A 15,912-nucleotide genomic window follows, 5' to 3' on the forward strand; every position below is an offset into this window, starting at 1 on the left:
GTCCCGAAATTCCGGGATTGCAAAAACGAGATTCCGTAATTATCGGGATCGTGAAAATTGAAAAAATGTACATCTTTAGTAAACGAAAAAGTTTGTTTTATTTAAAATCTAAATTATATAAAAATCTAAAAATAAATAATTCAAATGAAAATTAAATCTAAAAATAAATATATAAAATCAGAAATAAATCTAAAACTAAATAATGAAATAACATTAGCTAGCAGCACTATTTAGTTCAGCCTCAATTTACAGCACCACACAGTTCACCGCTCCACCTGTGCCCTCCTCTGTTGTAGCGGAAGTAACTGTGGCCGTATTATCACCGTTATTACTACTATCACCTGTTCCAGAGGTTGTAGTCGTTACAGTATCATCAAGAGTTTGTCTACCTTGTTCTGCATAATCGGCATCCCCGTTCACATTCTCATCACCATAATCCACATCATTTATCTCATTCAAGCTACGGCTGTTGAAGCAAATTTCTTGCTGTTGATTTTGACTCGTTGACGACCAAAGATTAGTTGCCAAATCCACAAGCAATGAGCCGCCAATACCTTTGGCCAAACCGACTGCGAAACCGGAAACAGCGGCTATACCTTGTGTCACCACACGACCCTCCGGCACCGCGTCCTCCTGACCGGCTTCACGTAACAAACGATACACTTCGCTAGCCGAAAGCGGTACTAAGGTCACGCGTTTACCTACAATGAGACGTCAAATTGGCGGAAACAATATAGATTAGAAATTATTATTGAATGCAGTACGCGCATCTCTTGAAGTCTATGCAACTAATTTCGTTTTCAGGCTTTAGGCTTTTACGCTGTTTAGGCTTATTGATATAAAACATAAAATAAAATAAATTAAAACGTTAAGCACAACTTTGTTTCACACGAGTTTCTGGTATTTATTCAATTCTTTTTTTTATTCACTTTTCAGCAGCCTCTTGACTCTCACCTTCTGCTGGCAAACTGGCGATGGCAACCAACAGAATCACAACCACTGCAACTACTAAACTAAGCTGCATTGTTCACTTATATACTATTTCGTTTTTCAATTAAAATTAAATCCTTGACTGGGCTTATATTGCTACACGTCCGCCGACTTTTCTTGTTGCTATGAACTCGACTGTTTCGCCCGCGTTCAAATTTATCACTAAACTTTATATCTGAAATTTTTGTCTTTTTGTCTAAACTAAAACCTCCAAGGAAGCACATCTTTTATTGAAAAAATTCACTATTAACATACTAATGGAAAAAAAACTTTCGCATGCATATCGAAGTCATTATTAATTTCACGGAACGATAGCGAAAGTATTTCGCCACTAAGACACTAACACAGTCTGTTATTCACTCTACTTTCAGCTGATTGCTGGTGCACAACGAATAATTTACATATGTAAATATACGTGTTATAGATGCTTTAGATCGTTGAATATATTACGGCCAGCTAATGTAAGAATTAGACCAGCTCGTTCTTTTTTTAAAAGCAAGCAGTTCGAGTACAACCAATCCGACTGCTGTGAAACTACCGAATGTAGTGATGCACTGAAGATCTACTTTTAGACCATACTGAAGCAAAGCTGAATATCAAGTTTTATCAATCCACTTATCTATTTATCAGTAACTAATTTAGCTGTTTTTACTGAGGACTTTTTTTGCTGCGTTTCACTGAAGATACCAAATTGATGCTATTTAGACGGATTTCTCTAAGGCTTCCATATAGAAAGCCTGAATCGAATGTTGATTGCAAAACTTGAGAATTTAGACTTTCATTCTGTATTACTGAAGTGGATTGTGTCTTAGAACACGGGCTGTGTTGTTGTAATTGACAATCTATCGTCCCATTCGTTTATTGCTTCGCGAACAATGCATAGTTTTAGTCAATTTGTCTATGTTGATGGCAAACTTTTAATTCTATAAGTCCTCAAAGTCCCTAAAATCTTAACTTAACCATTTTCATAGCAGCTGTAAATACCAAATACCAGTTTTGAATCGTCAAGAAAGAGAACTTTTCGAGCGCATCAAAAGCTGCAAGTGTCAACAAATGTGGGTATGACCTACGCAAGGGAGATCACCAAGCAAACACTAGACTGGAGTCCCCAGGCTTGGCGGAAACGAGACAGACTTAGAGACTCATGGCGCGATTGTATCGAATGTAAAAACTGTGACTACAACCTGACGTGGCAGCAAGTAAAAGCAAAAGCAGGGAACAGAAAGGAGTGGAAAAATTTTGCTTTGGCCTTTAGCTCCACAACGGAGCTCGAGGAAGTATGATGATGAAGCTCTCGCTCAAATTTCGCACATGGACTAAAAACTGAGGAAAATGGGCTTAAAAAATGTAGACATTTAAACACAGAAGTTATGGAGGTGTCAAAAATCAAAAAAGTCCCTAACAAGAGCTGCTAAAAACGTATATCAGTCAGAGACTTCTGTTCCAATTTACATAAAACGGCAGCCGCCGTAGACGAATTATTTGGTGCGTGACGACCATTCGGAATTCATAAACAGAAAGTAGATTCGAATCTCGGTGAAACACCAAAATGGGGAAAAAGTTTTTTCTAATAGCGATCGCTTTATGGCAATCCTCCGAGTGTATTTCTGCCATGAAAAAGGTCCTCATAAAAAATATCTGCCGCTCGGAATCGGCTTGAAACTGTAGGTCCCTCCAATTATGTGGAACAACATCAAGATGCACGCCACAAATAAGAGGGAAGGGTGTACGGGCCACTTGGAAATTTCGTAGGCCAGACAGTATTTTAGTTAAATAATCTTCATAATTATTCCCACAAAATATTTTTTAAAAGTCGCTAAAAAGTAGCGCTCGTTGAAAATTCTCAACATTTTCTCAGCTGAGCTATAATCGTTAAAAATATTGAAAAAATACCTGTGTTAGTATTATTGTTAAGATTGAAAGCTACCTACACAACTTAACTTACTTGCATTATTCATCTCCCACACCAGAGGAAAGAGACTGGAGAGCTACATTAAAAAACCCAGAAAGCAAGCCGCTTAGCCCTCTGTTGGGCACATGGATCTAAGCAGATTGGCTTTTTCGACTTTAGACATGAATTTAACATATTTCTGTTATAACTAACGATTTGAGCTTGCAGGCAGCTTCCTAAAATTTAATTTTCTACCTCTTAAAAAGTATTCTCAAACAGGAAGAAAAAAGACCAGACCCGGTTGACCAACCGAAGGTCTTAAAAAAGATGTCCAACGGTGGATTAAAACCCTGCAGCTTAATTACCAAACATTGATATTTCTTCATCTTTTATTCATTCTTTCTAATGAAAATGCAATTAATGGCGCCCTCTGGTGGCGTTGAACTTTTGCGTGTTGAGATCGCGGCATCCTCTGCATCCCTGTACATTTCTACAGCTGGATTTGTCATTACCGTTGCATCGGTGTTCATCACCAATACAGCCTTAGTTGCTGGATCTAATGTCAAGCTCTCCAAATTGTCATCTGCTCCCACGGTAGCGGTTCGTGAGACTAAATCAGGATTACTTATTGGCTCATCGTCATCATTCTGAATACGCTTTTTACCTCTGCCGACATCTTCAGTGCGCAACTTTTTACGTTTCTTCAACTTTAAAATACGTGCCACCTCACTATTGCGCACACGTTTTTTTAGCGACTCATCTTCGCGTCGATTGCTCGCCGCTACATAGGCTCCGAAGACCGCTTCAGCCTCGGCGAGATTACGTGCGCTGCGCGTCTCAAAGCAGACTTGCTGCCTAGACGTACGCACCTCGTTGCCACCACCGATGATACGACGCCTAAACTTATCCACGAATGTCAGACCTTGTCTGACAAAGCGACCGTCGGGTATAGCATCACTACGGCCGGTGCTAGCGAGCAGCTGATACACTTCAGATGCACTAAGCGGACGCAAAATAAATTGCTTGGCTATGTAGGTGTAGTGTTGTTGGGATTTATAGAAGTGATTAAAGTAAAAATTGTATTTATTAAATATTTTAAAATTACCTTGTGCTAGCAGCGATAAGGCAACAAAAAGGGAAAGTAGTAGTAAAATTCGGCGCATCGCTACTGCTTTGATTTCGCGGACGGTGCAGGCGCTTCGCTGCTAAAAAATAATGGCGCCTTAAATTTAGTTCGATTTATTTCAATTGTACGAACGTTTCGCTGATTTTTAGTTAAGAAATGTTTTCGCTTTGATGCAACATTCTCTTTTTATAGTCAACCAGCGGTGCATAGAAAATAATGGAAAAAACCTATCGAATATCATTCCGTAAGATTGGTAAGAGAAATCAAGCGCATAAAGCAAATTTTTTAGGTAAAAAATTGGATACGAAATTAGTGAAAGGTTGTTAGCTGATTCATTTGAAAAATTTCTAAACATCTTTGAATGTTCGAGCTTAATCACAAAATGCATAAAATGCCTCAGGCAAGATGGTATAAATTTGCGCTGAGCAGAAGCAAACTGCATTTTGAAGCTCCCCAAATATAACTAAATCAGTCTCAGTCGCTGAATAACTTGGTGCGTGACTACCATTCGGAAGATGTAAGTTCGAATTTCCGTGAAAATGAATCAAAATGAAAAACTTTTCTAATTATGATCGCCGCTCAGCAGGCAATGGCCTCACTCCGAGTGTATTTCTGCCATGAAAAAACCTTCGGCTTAAAACTGGAGGGAGCAGTTGTGTAACTACAAGAAGACGCACACCACAAATAGGAGGAGGAGCTCGACCACACATCTAGCAAAAGTTTACACACCAAATATTTATTGATTTTTTTTTAGTATATTTACAGCCAGCGGAGCAGATAATATTAGCTGCGCAACTAATTGATGCCGCCAGCAGTGTATGCTAGTCGATTCTAACATAACCTCAGCGTCAGAAACCAAGCTTAGACATTTGGTAAACAAACTCCTTCGACACATTAGTGATTTTGTTTCGGTATCAAATACTTTTGGTTTTGTGAAAATGTCTGATTTTGTGCCGAATAATCGTCATTTGCAGAAAGTGTTGATTTTCCTCTTTCATTCGAAAAAAACGGCGGGGCTACATTTCCCTCTCCATATTGAACCATCCTGAGCTTTTAACAAAGCGTAAAAGGTTGTTGCTACCTAAAGTGTATAGATTATCTATATTCGTTAAGAAGTAGGACTTTAAAAATCGGTTCATGCTTCTGGCTAGAGCAGGGCATGTGCAAAAAAGCTGTTGAATTGTTTCCAACTCCTCCTCATTCCTGCAGTTACGACAGAAATCATGCGTATAAGCGCTTAATCCCCTTGTATGATTTCCTATGAGACAATGTCCTGTTAGGGCCCCTACAAGGGTCTTGATTTGAAGTCTACTCAGTTTTATAATACTCTTGGACAGACGTAAGTATAGCCTTGGCGGAGATGTTGCTTTAAGTGAAACAACATGACGAGATTGGTTCTGTGGCTCCAAAGGTGGTGATTTTACTGCTGACGACCGTCCGCGTGAAGGAAGGTCAAAAACCTTCGAAGACGCTAAGTTGGAGGCATTACTCAATGAGGATCCATGTCAAACGCAAGAATAGCTTACTTCAGTATTAAGAGTTACCCGCCAATCCATTTATTTCTAAACGATTGCATGCTTTGGGAATGATTCAGAAACAGGGGACTTGGGTGCCTTATGAGTTAAAACCGAGGGATGTTCAACGTCGTATTTTCGCCTGTGACTAACTGGTGCTGCGGAGAAAAGGGAAGGGGTTTCTTCATCGAATCGTGACGGGTGATGAAAAATGGATTCATTACAGCATTCCAAAGAAAAGAAAGTCAAGGGGACTGCCCGGTCACGCTTCTACGTCGTCGCCTCGGCCGAATATCCGCGCTGCGAAGGCTATGCTACGTAATTGGTGGGACCAAGTTGGTGTTATTTATTATGAACTATTAAAACCAAGCCAAACCATCACTGCCGGATCGGTATCGACTTCAATTGATGCGATTTAACCGAGCACTGCGCAAGAAACGGCCGCAATACGGGGAGAGGCATGAAAAAGTGATTCTACAGCATTAAAACGCACGGTCTCACGTTGCCAAACCCGTTAAAACCTACCTGGAAACACTGAAATGGGAAATCCTATCCCACCCGCTATATTCTCCAGATATTGAGCCGTCCGATTATCACCTGTTTCGATCGATGGCACATGGTCTAGCTGACGAACAGTTCCATTCATATGAAGACATCAAAAAATGACTTGATCCGTGGATAGCCTCAAAAGATGAACAGTTTTACCGCGACGGTGTACGAGATCTACCAGAAAAATTAAAAAAAAATAGTAGCCAGTGATAAGCAATACTTTCAATGATTCACTTGTAACCATTTTTTCAGAATAAAGTTGTATTTTCATCAAAAAAACAGCAACAACTTAGTTGCACAACAATAAAAATTTTTAAACAATTTATATGCGGCTTTCAACTGAGGAAATTTCTCCACACCATACAGAATTACGATGACTTTCACTTTCAAAACTCATTTCAATTTCAAAACGCTAAAAAACAAAGATAACAAATGCCTCAAAAAAACGTGCAAAACCTTCTTCATTGGTAGCATACATACATACATATATGTATATATATGTACATATATGCATTAAAATTTCAAAACTAAAACCAAGGATTAGCAGTAAATTTGTAGTTTCTTCATTTCACTCACAAACGAGTTTTATTTCTATTTGGTTTCGTTTGCCAAAATCACTAATAAGCAACCAAATTGACACATACTCGTATATACATACACACGCGTATACATACCAACACAGAAACATCAGAGAATTATTAAACTAAGCGCTTTAAAAACATGCTTTTGCATAGTTCACCGCTAGCCGATGTACATACAAATCATTCAGGTTCATAAGTCACCGACACATTTGAGGTCATTAATATTAATTTTGTGGTAGCGAAACTCCCTCGAAAGAAGAAAATCAGCAGAGTGCTCTTAGCAATATAATCAAAGCACAAGTCACCGTCAACCGTCGCAGCGTGTGAGTTTATGAGACAGTTGAGCCCCAGCGACACTCCATGGGAAGCTGCTTATAAGCGATTTCATTCAACATTTCGGCGCTCGAAGTGAAGACGAGCGCCAAACAGGTTTTGCTAGGTTTTTTTAGTTAGCGGGATATCAAAATTTACATTTTAATAGAAACTAACTTTATTTTTTAAACACTGAAGGGATTTTATAAATCGTTTGTTTTTTGGTCGCCGCTGGAATGGATGTTTACTACTTATTGGATTGGTTCAAAGAGTAGTAAACTAGCAAATATAAGTTGACTGGGGCTACAAAGTATTGACGTTGATTTATATTTATGTTGTTTGACCTACTTTTCGGCATTGATAAGTAGAACTTCGCAGCTCTGCGCTTATTTGTGGACAATGCTGGAGTTTGTGACAATGTTGCCAGAAATATTTTATAAATGAAGGCATTAAAAATCTCAAGAAATTTATGAGTTTGTCATAACTGAGTGGTGCCAGATGAAGTTAAACTAGTTTACAGACTAAAACAAAAAAAATCCAAGAACCAGACCGCACAACTGTGTATTTCAAAAATGATTTTGTTTTGTGTGATGTCTATTTTATGGTCTCAGTGAGTTGGCTACTCTAAGACGATTGCCACAAAAACGTAAAACCTATGGTGGTTATGTAACCGACTCGCTGCTCGTATTTAAATATTTCTTGAAAGATTATGGCGATCTTCCTCAAGGGGACAGATACCTGTAAAACTTCGAAAAAAAAATTTGTTTTTTCATAAAATGTTAATATAATCCTTTAAGAATATGTCAAAAAAAATTTAGAATGTAAATTTAAGTATTTCTTATAAAGGGTGGTTAAGTTTCAAGGGCCGGTGTAGCCTTTGAACAAAATACAACTTTTTTAGGAAATTATTGTTATTTCTCTTTATTATGATAATATTTGTGTGGCTCAATTGCGTACGGAACAAAATATCGGCCAAATGGCCGCCGCGGCCTCAGCGGCACACCTCCATCCGATGGTCCAAATTTTCGATGACGCTGAGGCATAACTGAGGTTCTATGCCGTTAATGTGCCGAATTATCTCATCCTTTATCTCTTGAATTGTTGCTGGCTTATCGGCGTACATCTTTTCTATGAAATAACCTCAAAGAAAGAAGTCCAACGGTGTCAAATCACATGATCTTGGCGGCCAATTGACATCGCCGCGACGTGAGATTATTCGGCCATCAAATTTTTGGCGCAAAAAAGCCATTATTTCGTTGGCTGTGCGACAAGTGGCACCGTCCTGTTGAAACTACATATCGTCCACATTCATATCTACCAATTCGGACCATAAAAAGTTCGTTATCATCTCACGATAGCGAACACTATTCACAGTAACTGCCTGGCCGGACTCATTTTGAAAAAAATATGGCCCTGATGCCACCGGCTCGTAAACCGCACGAAACAGTCACTCTTTGTGGTGCATTGGTTTTTCGGCAATCACTCTTGGATTATCGTTCGCCCAAATGCGGCAGTTCTGCTTATTGAGGAATTCGGTGAATGAGGCGAGAATGTGCCTCATCACTGAAGATGATTTTCTTCGAAAATTGTTCATTCACTGTTGCCATTTCCTGCCACCATTCTGACCATTGACGACGCGTTGCTCGATTGTATATCTTTCCATGGTTCAAATTGACTTAATTTGAAATTGAAAAATGTCAAATGAAATGCAGAAAAAAACTTGATGTTTAGGTGTGGTTCACATTCAACATGGGCTCTTGAAATTTAACCACCCTTTATTATAGATCATCAACTGTGACGACTCTATTCTTTGCTTTCGAGCGCTGGGAGAGGTATAGTTACGTTGTATTCAAACTTTAGACGCGTTTCTCTCAAATTTGAAGTTTTCGAAAACTTTTTGAAAAAATAATTTTTTCGAAGCAAACATAGTAGGAAAATTCGCCCCAAAATTCGTTTTTTTAAGCATTTTATTCCGCGAATTTTTATTTTCCACTTTTGTTTAATTCATATAGAAATTATGACATTATAGAGAACACAATTTTGGGTTTTTTGTATTCAGATCACTGACGCCTATGCTACAATGCCCGCCGATTGAGAAGCCCCGCTGCGACCTTCCTGGAAGAATTGAGTGTACATCCGCCATTTTAAATGATTAAAATGAAAAAAAAATTTTATATTTTTTTAATGTATAAATAAACTGTATGCCAATTCTGAAAAAAATATATTGACTTCATTTTAAATAATTTTAATGAAAATCAGGGAAAAATATGGCCGTTTACAGGTATCTGTCACCTTAAGGGGTTACATACGTCTAGCAGCGTCAAAAACTCGCTAAAAGAAAAACTGTTTTTAGAAGGGATAAGAATAGAAATAAATATAAAAAAATGTATACATTGTTTATTAGTAATTAAACTTTATAAAAAAATGTATTAATTTTTTTTTACAAAAGTTGTTATATTAAAAATCACGTGACCCAAAGTGTATAAAGAAAACAGGTACTCCACGGCCTGCAACATTTCTCCTTGAAATCTTGATGGATCGGTAAAAAGTAAAAAATTCTTTAAAAAAAAGTTGTAAAGGGTGATTTTTTAGCTATTATCTATTTAAACAGTTGGTTTAAACAGCTGACGCACGTTTCGTGTTTTGTTTCACTGTCAAACATCTTCAGTTTGGTCTATAATTTAACCATGAATCGTCTTACAAACGAACAACGCTTTCAAATCATTGAATTTTATTATAAAAATGCGTGTTCTGTTAAGAAAGTTTAAAGTCGAAAAATTGTGTTTTGCGATGAAGCTCATTTTTGGATCAATGGGTACGTAAATAGCAGAATTGCCGATTTTGGGGTGAAGATCAGCCAGAAGAATTGCAAGAGCTCCCAATGTATCCAGAAAAGGTCACCGTTTGGTGCGGTTTATGGGCTGGAGGTATCATTGGACCGTACTTCTTCGAAGATGCTGCGAATCGTAACGTAACTGTGAATGGTGAGCGCTACCGTGAAATGATATCCAACTTTTTTTTGCCCAAAGTGCAAGAGCTTGACTTTCATGACATGTGGTTTCAGCAAGTCGATGCCACATGCCACACAGCACGCGTAACAATGGACTTGTTGAGAGGCGAGTTCGGTGAACATTTTATTTCACGTTCGGGGCCTGTCAATTGGCCACCCAGATCGGGCGATATAACGCCTTTAGATTATTTTTTGTGGGGCTATGTTAAAGCTCATGTCTATTCAGACAAGCCTGCTTCAATTGGACTAAGCGGATGGACCATTTGAAGCGCAGTCGCGGTCAACATTTGCATGAAATAATCTTCAAACATTAAATTATATGGACTGTACTATCGATTTAAATAAAAATTTCATGCATTTCTCTGAATTTTACTTGTGTTTTTTTGAAAAACTTTCCTTAAAAAATCACCCTTATATATGTACTTAAATTAGTGGAATAAGTGGCGGTTGCTATACTTTTCAACCAACCTGTATAAACATACATACTTTGATTCGAGTAGGTAGAAATTTCCTTCCAGCAAATAATTTTCGATATGTGCAGTGCTTGTTTTTACGCTTATTTGCGTCCGCCCTCTGCAACTAAGCAGCTACAAAGTTGCAGTTATCAGCTCATAAATTTGTCACTTCATTAGGCGGAAAAGAATTTCGCGACAATCGCTCCGCTGCCAGGCATTCGCGGAATATATTTATAAAAAAAAAATTCAAAAGATTGAGCTACACCAACATCGCTGCCGGCAACATTTTAGCAATTCAGCAGCATCCCGGCAGCATCAACAACATAACCGTCAACAGACTCATCGTCGTCAACACGCAGAACAGATTAATGAGCTGCGAATTATTTGCATGCGCAGCCAGTGAAAGCAACTGACACGCAAATACACACATACACACATACAAACAATTGAGATCACGCGCATGCAAAAGCAAAGCAAAACATAGCCTCGCATCACCTCGCATGCCAACTCGTGCGCATAAATCACACAAAATCACGCATATCAACCGATTGCAATGTGCCGGCACGCATAAACACAATGACTCAACAAAAACAAAAAAAAAAACAAATCCATACACAAACAGGCAGCACGCGCACAAACAAAAATGTTGCGTGCTTTATGCAGCCAAACGCACAAATATACATACGAGTACATAGTTGCTACATCAGCTGCCTGCCCCGAAATGAATGTGCGGCGATTGTCGCCAAAAATAATCCGCTGATAAAATTGTCAGCACCGTCACAGCGCTTGACTTCAATTGCATTTTGGTGACTCTTGTTTCCGTTGTGGCTTTGAATGCGTTTTCCATTGAAGCTGCAAATAGCGAATGCTCCTCTAAAGAGGAGGTCGAGTGGTAGCGGAGATTCGCGCTTTTGAATGTGGAATTGGTTCCGCCCGGCAAGGTGTGAGAAATGCGTTATTGATGGGCGAAGTTTGTTTGCGTAAATTTTTGCGTGAATTTATGAGATTTGCTTTGGCAGAGATAGTGCAGCAGGGCAGATATTTAAAGGAAAATAAAAGAAGGACATTGAAGAATTTTCATTTGAAATACAATGCATGAGCTGCTGAGATATTTATGTGGCAAACACAACAACCCTCTATTTTGCGGGAGATCTTTTTCGCATAGATGCAATGACGAATATGCATGCGTACATATATTGATGAATATGAGGGGGTTTAGCACTCCAACGTGAAATATCTATTGTGCCGCCTTCATGGACTCAGAGTATTTCTCTGATCACAACGTCCCCAGTAAATAAGGTAGTATTTGTATTATTTTATTGAGTTTTTTTTCCTCCACTGGTAATATATATTCATGCCCAGGTGCTTGTGTCGTTTATGCATTCATGCTGGACACGGTACGAGCACATGTTTGGCGGTTTCACCTTCCCCACTACATAGCCTGCAAACCCCATTGAAGCATATTCCCAGATAAGTAAGATGATAATTCAATCGCAATCTAAAAAATCGCTCTGTTGAAATTCTTGTTATACTTCTCAAATATTTCTTATTTAATTCCATAAAATCTTTGAATGGGTTGAGGCTAAAGCCACCTATCGTTGATTTTAATTGCCATCGGAAGACATGACCTAGCCACCGTAGCCGCTGGATCTTTATTCGCTGCGCTGTGTCTATATCGTCGTAAAGCTCTTACAACCTCGAAATCATGACTGTCAACTAGGACGTGGTGCCGCATGTGGTACGCAAATGTGACTACTGTTTGTTTGATGACAGGAAGTACTTCGTTTTGTCCTCCTTTACTCACCCCACCAGACCCATTCGCTTTGCTGCTTAAACCAGTTCGGCAAAGACAGAAAAAAGAGCGCGGTTGTTAAGGCCGATGACGTCCATGTGATCAGCATACGCCAAAATTTTACGTTCTTATAAAAAATTGTGCCTGAGCGATTAAGTTCTGCGGCTCGTACGATCTTTTCCAGCATCAGGTTAAAGGAGCAACACGACAGCGAATCACCTTGTCTGAAACATCGTTTGGTATCAGACGACTGGGAGAGGTCCTTGCTAATTCTGACGGCGCTGCTGGTCTTGAGCAACGTCATCTTACATAGCCGTATTAGTTTTGCGGGGATACCATATTCAGACATCACGGCATACAGGAAACTCCTTTGTGGTACTGTCGAGTGGAGTTTTGAAGTCGACGAAAAGATGGTGTGTGTCGATTCTCCTTTCATGGGTCATTTCCAAGATTTGGCGTATTGAGAATATTTGGTCGATGGTAGACTTTCCAGGTCTGAAACCACACTGATAAGGTCCAATCAGTTGGTTGATGGTGGGCTTCAGCCTTTCACACAATACGCTCGCTAGAATCTTATAGGCGATATTTAGAAGACTAATCCCGCGGTAATTGGCACAAATTGCAGGATCGCCCTTCTTATGGATTGGGCAGAGCACACTTAAATTCCAATCGGCAGGCTTGCTTTCATCCGACCATATTTAGAATAGAAGCTGATGCATGCACCTTACCAGCTCCTCGCCGCCATGTTTGAATAGCTCAGCCGGCAGTCCGTCGGCGCCCGCGGCTTTGTTGTTCTTTAGCCGCGTTATTGCTATTCTCACATCGTCATGGTCGTGTAGCGGGACGATAATTCCGCGCCCAACGATCGGGGTATCGAGATCTTCACATTCTCTGTGACATGCGCAGCTGTCACTATTCAATAGGTTCGAGAAGTGTTCCCTCCATAATTTAAGATTGCTTTGTACGTCAGTCACCAGATCGCTGTCTTTGTTCTTACAGGAAAACGCCCCGGATTTAAAACCTTCTGTAAGCGGCCGAACTTTCTGGTTGAATTTTCGGGCGTTGCTCCTATTGGTCAGCATCTTAAGCTGACGTGCTCACTTAGAGTACAAAATAAGATATGAAAGAAATGAAAACACCTATGACCATTATCTCATGACACACTACCAAATATTTGAACAGAGCCCAATATATGCACATACTTAGTTTTACCAGTTAAAATTTCCCACATACATACATACAAATGACGCCTTATCTTTTTTATGCTATTCGCAAGTGTCCTAGACTAGAACTGTAATAAAAAACAAAAAATAACTAAATAAACTATAATAAAATAAAATAAACACTTTGCGTCGAACTGCAAATTGGCTCAAAACTTTCCAATTGGCAATAATTTTATTGCCTCACTCGTGCGGCTTGTTGCTGTAGAACTCACGCAAACTCGTTATCCATTGGCACTCAGTCGTAGTTGCAACCAATTGTCCGGCATTCCCTGCTGATACTTGGAATACAATAACGACTACAACAACAGTGAGTCATGACAAACGACACTTTCTATACAAAGCACGAGCAAATTCTCACAGCGCTTTCGGTACGTATCTGTCATTGCTATTTGGGGGCCTCTGGGTGACGGCTTAAGTGGCTCGCATGGAATTTCTTGATATGTCAAGACGTATTGCGCTATGGTACAAAGTTGCAGCCACATTGTTGCATATTATTTGCTTGTACGTATATGTGCGTGCACTTTTGCATTGCCCTGTTTGGCTATTATGCTTCTATTTCTATTCTGCTTTTGTATGTGTTAGTTTTCTTAACTCGAAATCCGTTGCTCTCTGAACTTTTTCATACTGCCAGCAGGGAGAAATTTAAACTTTTATAAGTGAGCATCTTCAGTTGACCAACAAAGTGCGAAGTGAAATCGAAATTACAGGAAATATTTTTACTTTAATTTTTTTAGATTTTTGTTTTGTTGTGTGTTGCACTTTTTGCTGCATTGTAAGCTGAAGGTTAATTTTTTGTTTTCGTGTTGGTTGGAAAATGAGAAATGGAAAATGAAACTTAAAACTGTCTAGGGGCTTGGAATACGAAACTAAGATAAAGAAACTAAAGAACTGAAATATTAATTTATACACCACATGAAATAATTATAAGACCAATTAAATTATACCCAGAAATCAACATACAATAAATATGTATATATATATATGGCGCGTACACCCTTTTTGGGTATTAGGCCGAGCTCCTAATCTTATTTGTGACGTGCGTCTTGATGTTGTTCCGCAAATGGAGGGACCTACAATTTCAAACTGACTCCGAATGGCAGATTTTTTTTATGAGGAGCTTTTTCATGGCAGAAATACACTCGGAGGTTTGTCATTGCCTGCCGAGGGGCGACCGCTATTAGAAAAATGGTTTTCTTAATTTTGGTGCTTCACCGAGATTCGAACCAACGTTCTCTCTGTGAATTCCGAATGGTAACCACGCACCTACCCATTCGGCTACGGCTGCCGAATAGTAGAATCAAAGTTCAAAATACTTAATTTTGCATTTGCACGCAAATTTTTTTCGATCTTTGGGTTTATTCAATATTTACAAGCCATTTGAAGTCGATTAGTCACAGTATGTTTTTACAATAGAAATAATCGCATATCGTAAAGTGGAAAAGTTTTTTTTTCTTTTTTTGTTGTTGTTTTCTTGGTCGGTGAGGCAGGGTTCAAAACGCATTCGCACTTACAGGTACCACATCGAGTCGTGTAGCCACTGGAACCTGCCCTCATCCTCTTCTAGGCAGAATTCCTTCGCGAGAGTACTTTCTCCATTACTTCGTGAGGGTCCGCAATGACGACCATAAAATGACGACCAGTTCTATTCTCCCAAGTCGGGGTCCAGCATGCTCGTAGCCTGTTTCATACTATCGGCTCGTCTTCTTATGACTCTGTCTGTGAGGTCTTGCATTGTTCTACTGCTTAGAGGTCTATTTTCTCCGATATACGCTTCTAACATATCTTTTAACCGCCTTCCAGCTATTCTCGCATTGATTGGCGCGAAGTCGCCAATCTACTCCCTTAGAACCATTTTTACACGAGCTATCAGTCGCAACTAAAGAAAGAGTGCTCGGCGTCATTGCTCGGGTCTTCGCAGTATACATTTGCACCTTGAGTCGTTTACCTCACCCATGAGGTGTAAATATTTCCAGAAGTATCCGTGGCCCGAGAGGAACTGAGTCGGGAAATAACTCACTTTCACGAAGTTCCTTTAAGTCCGTTTGCCTATTGTAGGAATTAGCTTTGCCGTCCATCTGCCACTCGATCCAGTCTCCCATCGGCTTTGCCACCGCTGCGTGGTTTGGCATCTCCGTGGTGGCAAATTTTTTCTTCCTGAAACCTCACGCATCCACTCGTTCCCGGGCTATGAGACCACTGATCACAAAAACTGCTGCGCCGGAGACAGTGTGGTGGGCTGAAGCAACTCTGGGTGCCGCTGCTCACTGTACACCCTCCAGTGCTTTGCACTTTGCTTTGCAGTTGAGCGCATCTCCCCATATTTCGCTGCCGTGCAGGAGTATTGCGTTTGTGATCGCCATAATCAGGATTTTTTAAACCTCTGTTGGTCCACCGATGTTCGCATTAATCTACTTAGCAATACCATAACATTCGCTGCTTTAGTAGCCCCGAGCCATATCTGTGACCAGA

At 39.7% G+C, this 15,912-nt stretch overlaps 2 protein-coding genes across 2 annotated transcripts; both read right to left on the reverse strand.

The window, feature by feature from the left end:
• Window positions 1-246: 246 nt before the first annotated feature.
• LOC129243543 (uncharacterized) lies at window positions 247-1,024 on the reverse strand. Its single transcript, XM_054880621.1, has 2 exons — window positions 955-1,024; window positions 247-701 (listed from the first exon to the last, which is right to left on the reverse strand). Exons 1-2 carry the CDS (start codon window positions 1,022-1,024, stop codon window positions 247-249), a joined length of 525 nt encoding a protein of 174 aa, XP_054736596.1.
• A 2,246-nt stretch (window positions 1,025-3,270) lies between these two features.
• Window positions 3,271-15,572, reverse strand: LOC129243544 (uncharacterized). Its single transcript, XM_054880622.1, has 2 exons — window positions 15,461-15,572; window positions 3,271-3,908 (listed from the first exon to the last, which is right to left on the reverse strand). The coding sequence occupies exons 1-2, from the start codon at window positions 15,570-15,572 to the stop codon at window positions 3,271-3,273; spliced, it is 750 nt and encodes a 249-aa protein (XP_054736597.1).
• Between the last annotated feature and the right edge of the window lie 340 nt (window positions 15,573-15,912).

Source organism: Anastrepha obliqua, chromosome 4 (assembly GCF_027943255.1).
Source record: "Anastrepha obliqua isolate idAnaObli1 chromosome 4, idAnaObli1_1.0, whole genome shotgun sequence".
Taxonomy (NCBI): domain Eukaryota; kingdom Metazoa; phylum Arthropoda; class Insecta; order Diptera; family Tephritidae; genus Anastrepha; species Anastrepha obliqua.

Coding starts and splice junctions, on each gene's coding strand:
- LOC129243543 (XM_054880621.1), bottom strand. CDS start 1,024: ATGCAGCTTAGTTTAGTAGTTGCAGTGGTTGTGATTCTGTTGGTTGCC. Junction 702..954: donor CGCCAGTTTGCCAGCAGAAG/GTGAGAGTCAAG, acceptor GTCTCATTGTAG/GTAAACGCGTGACCTTAGTA.
- LOC129243544 (XM_054880622.1), bottom strand. CDS start 15,572: ATGCCAAACCACGCAGCGGTGGCAAAGCCGATGGGAGACTGGATCGAG. Junction 3,909..15,460: donor CTTAAAGGAACTTCGTGAAA/GTGAGTTATTTC, acceptor ACACCTACATAG/CCAAGCAATTTATTTTGCGT.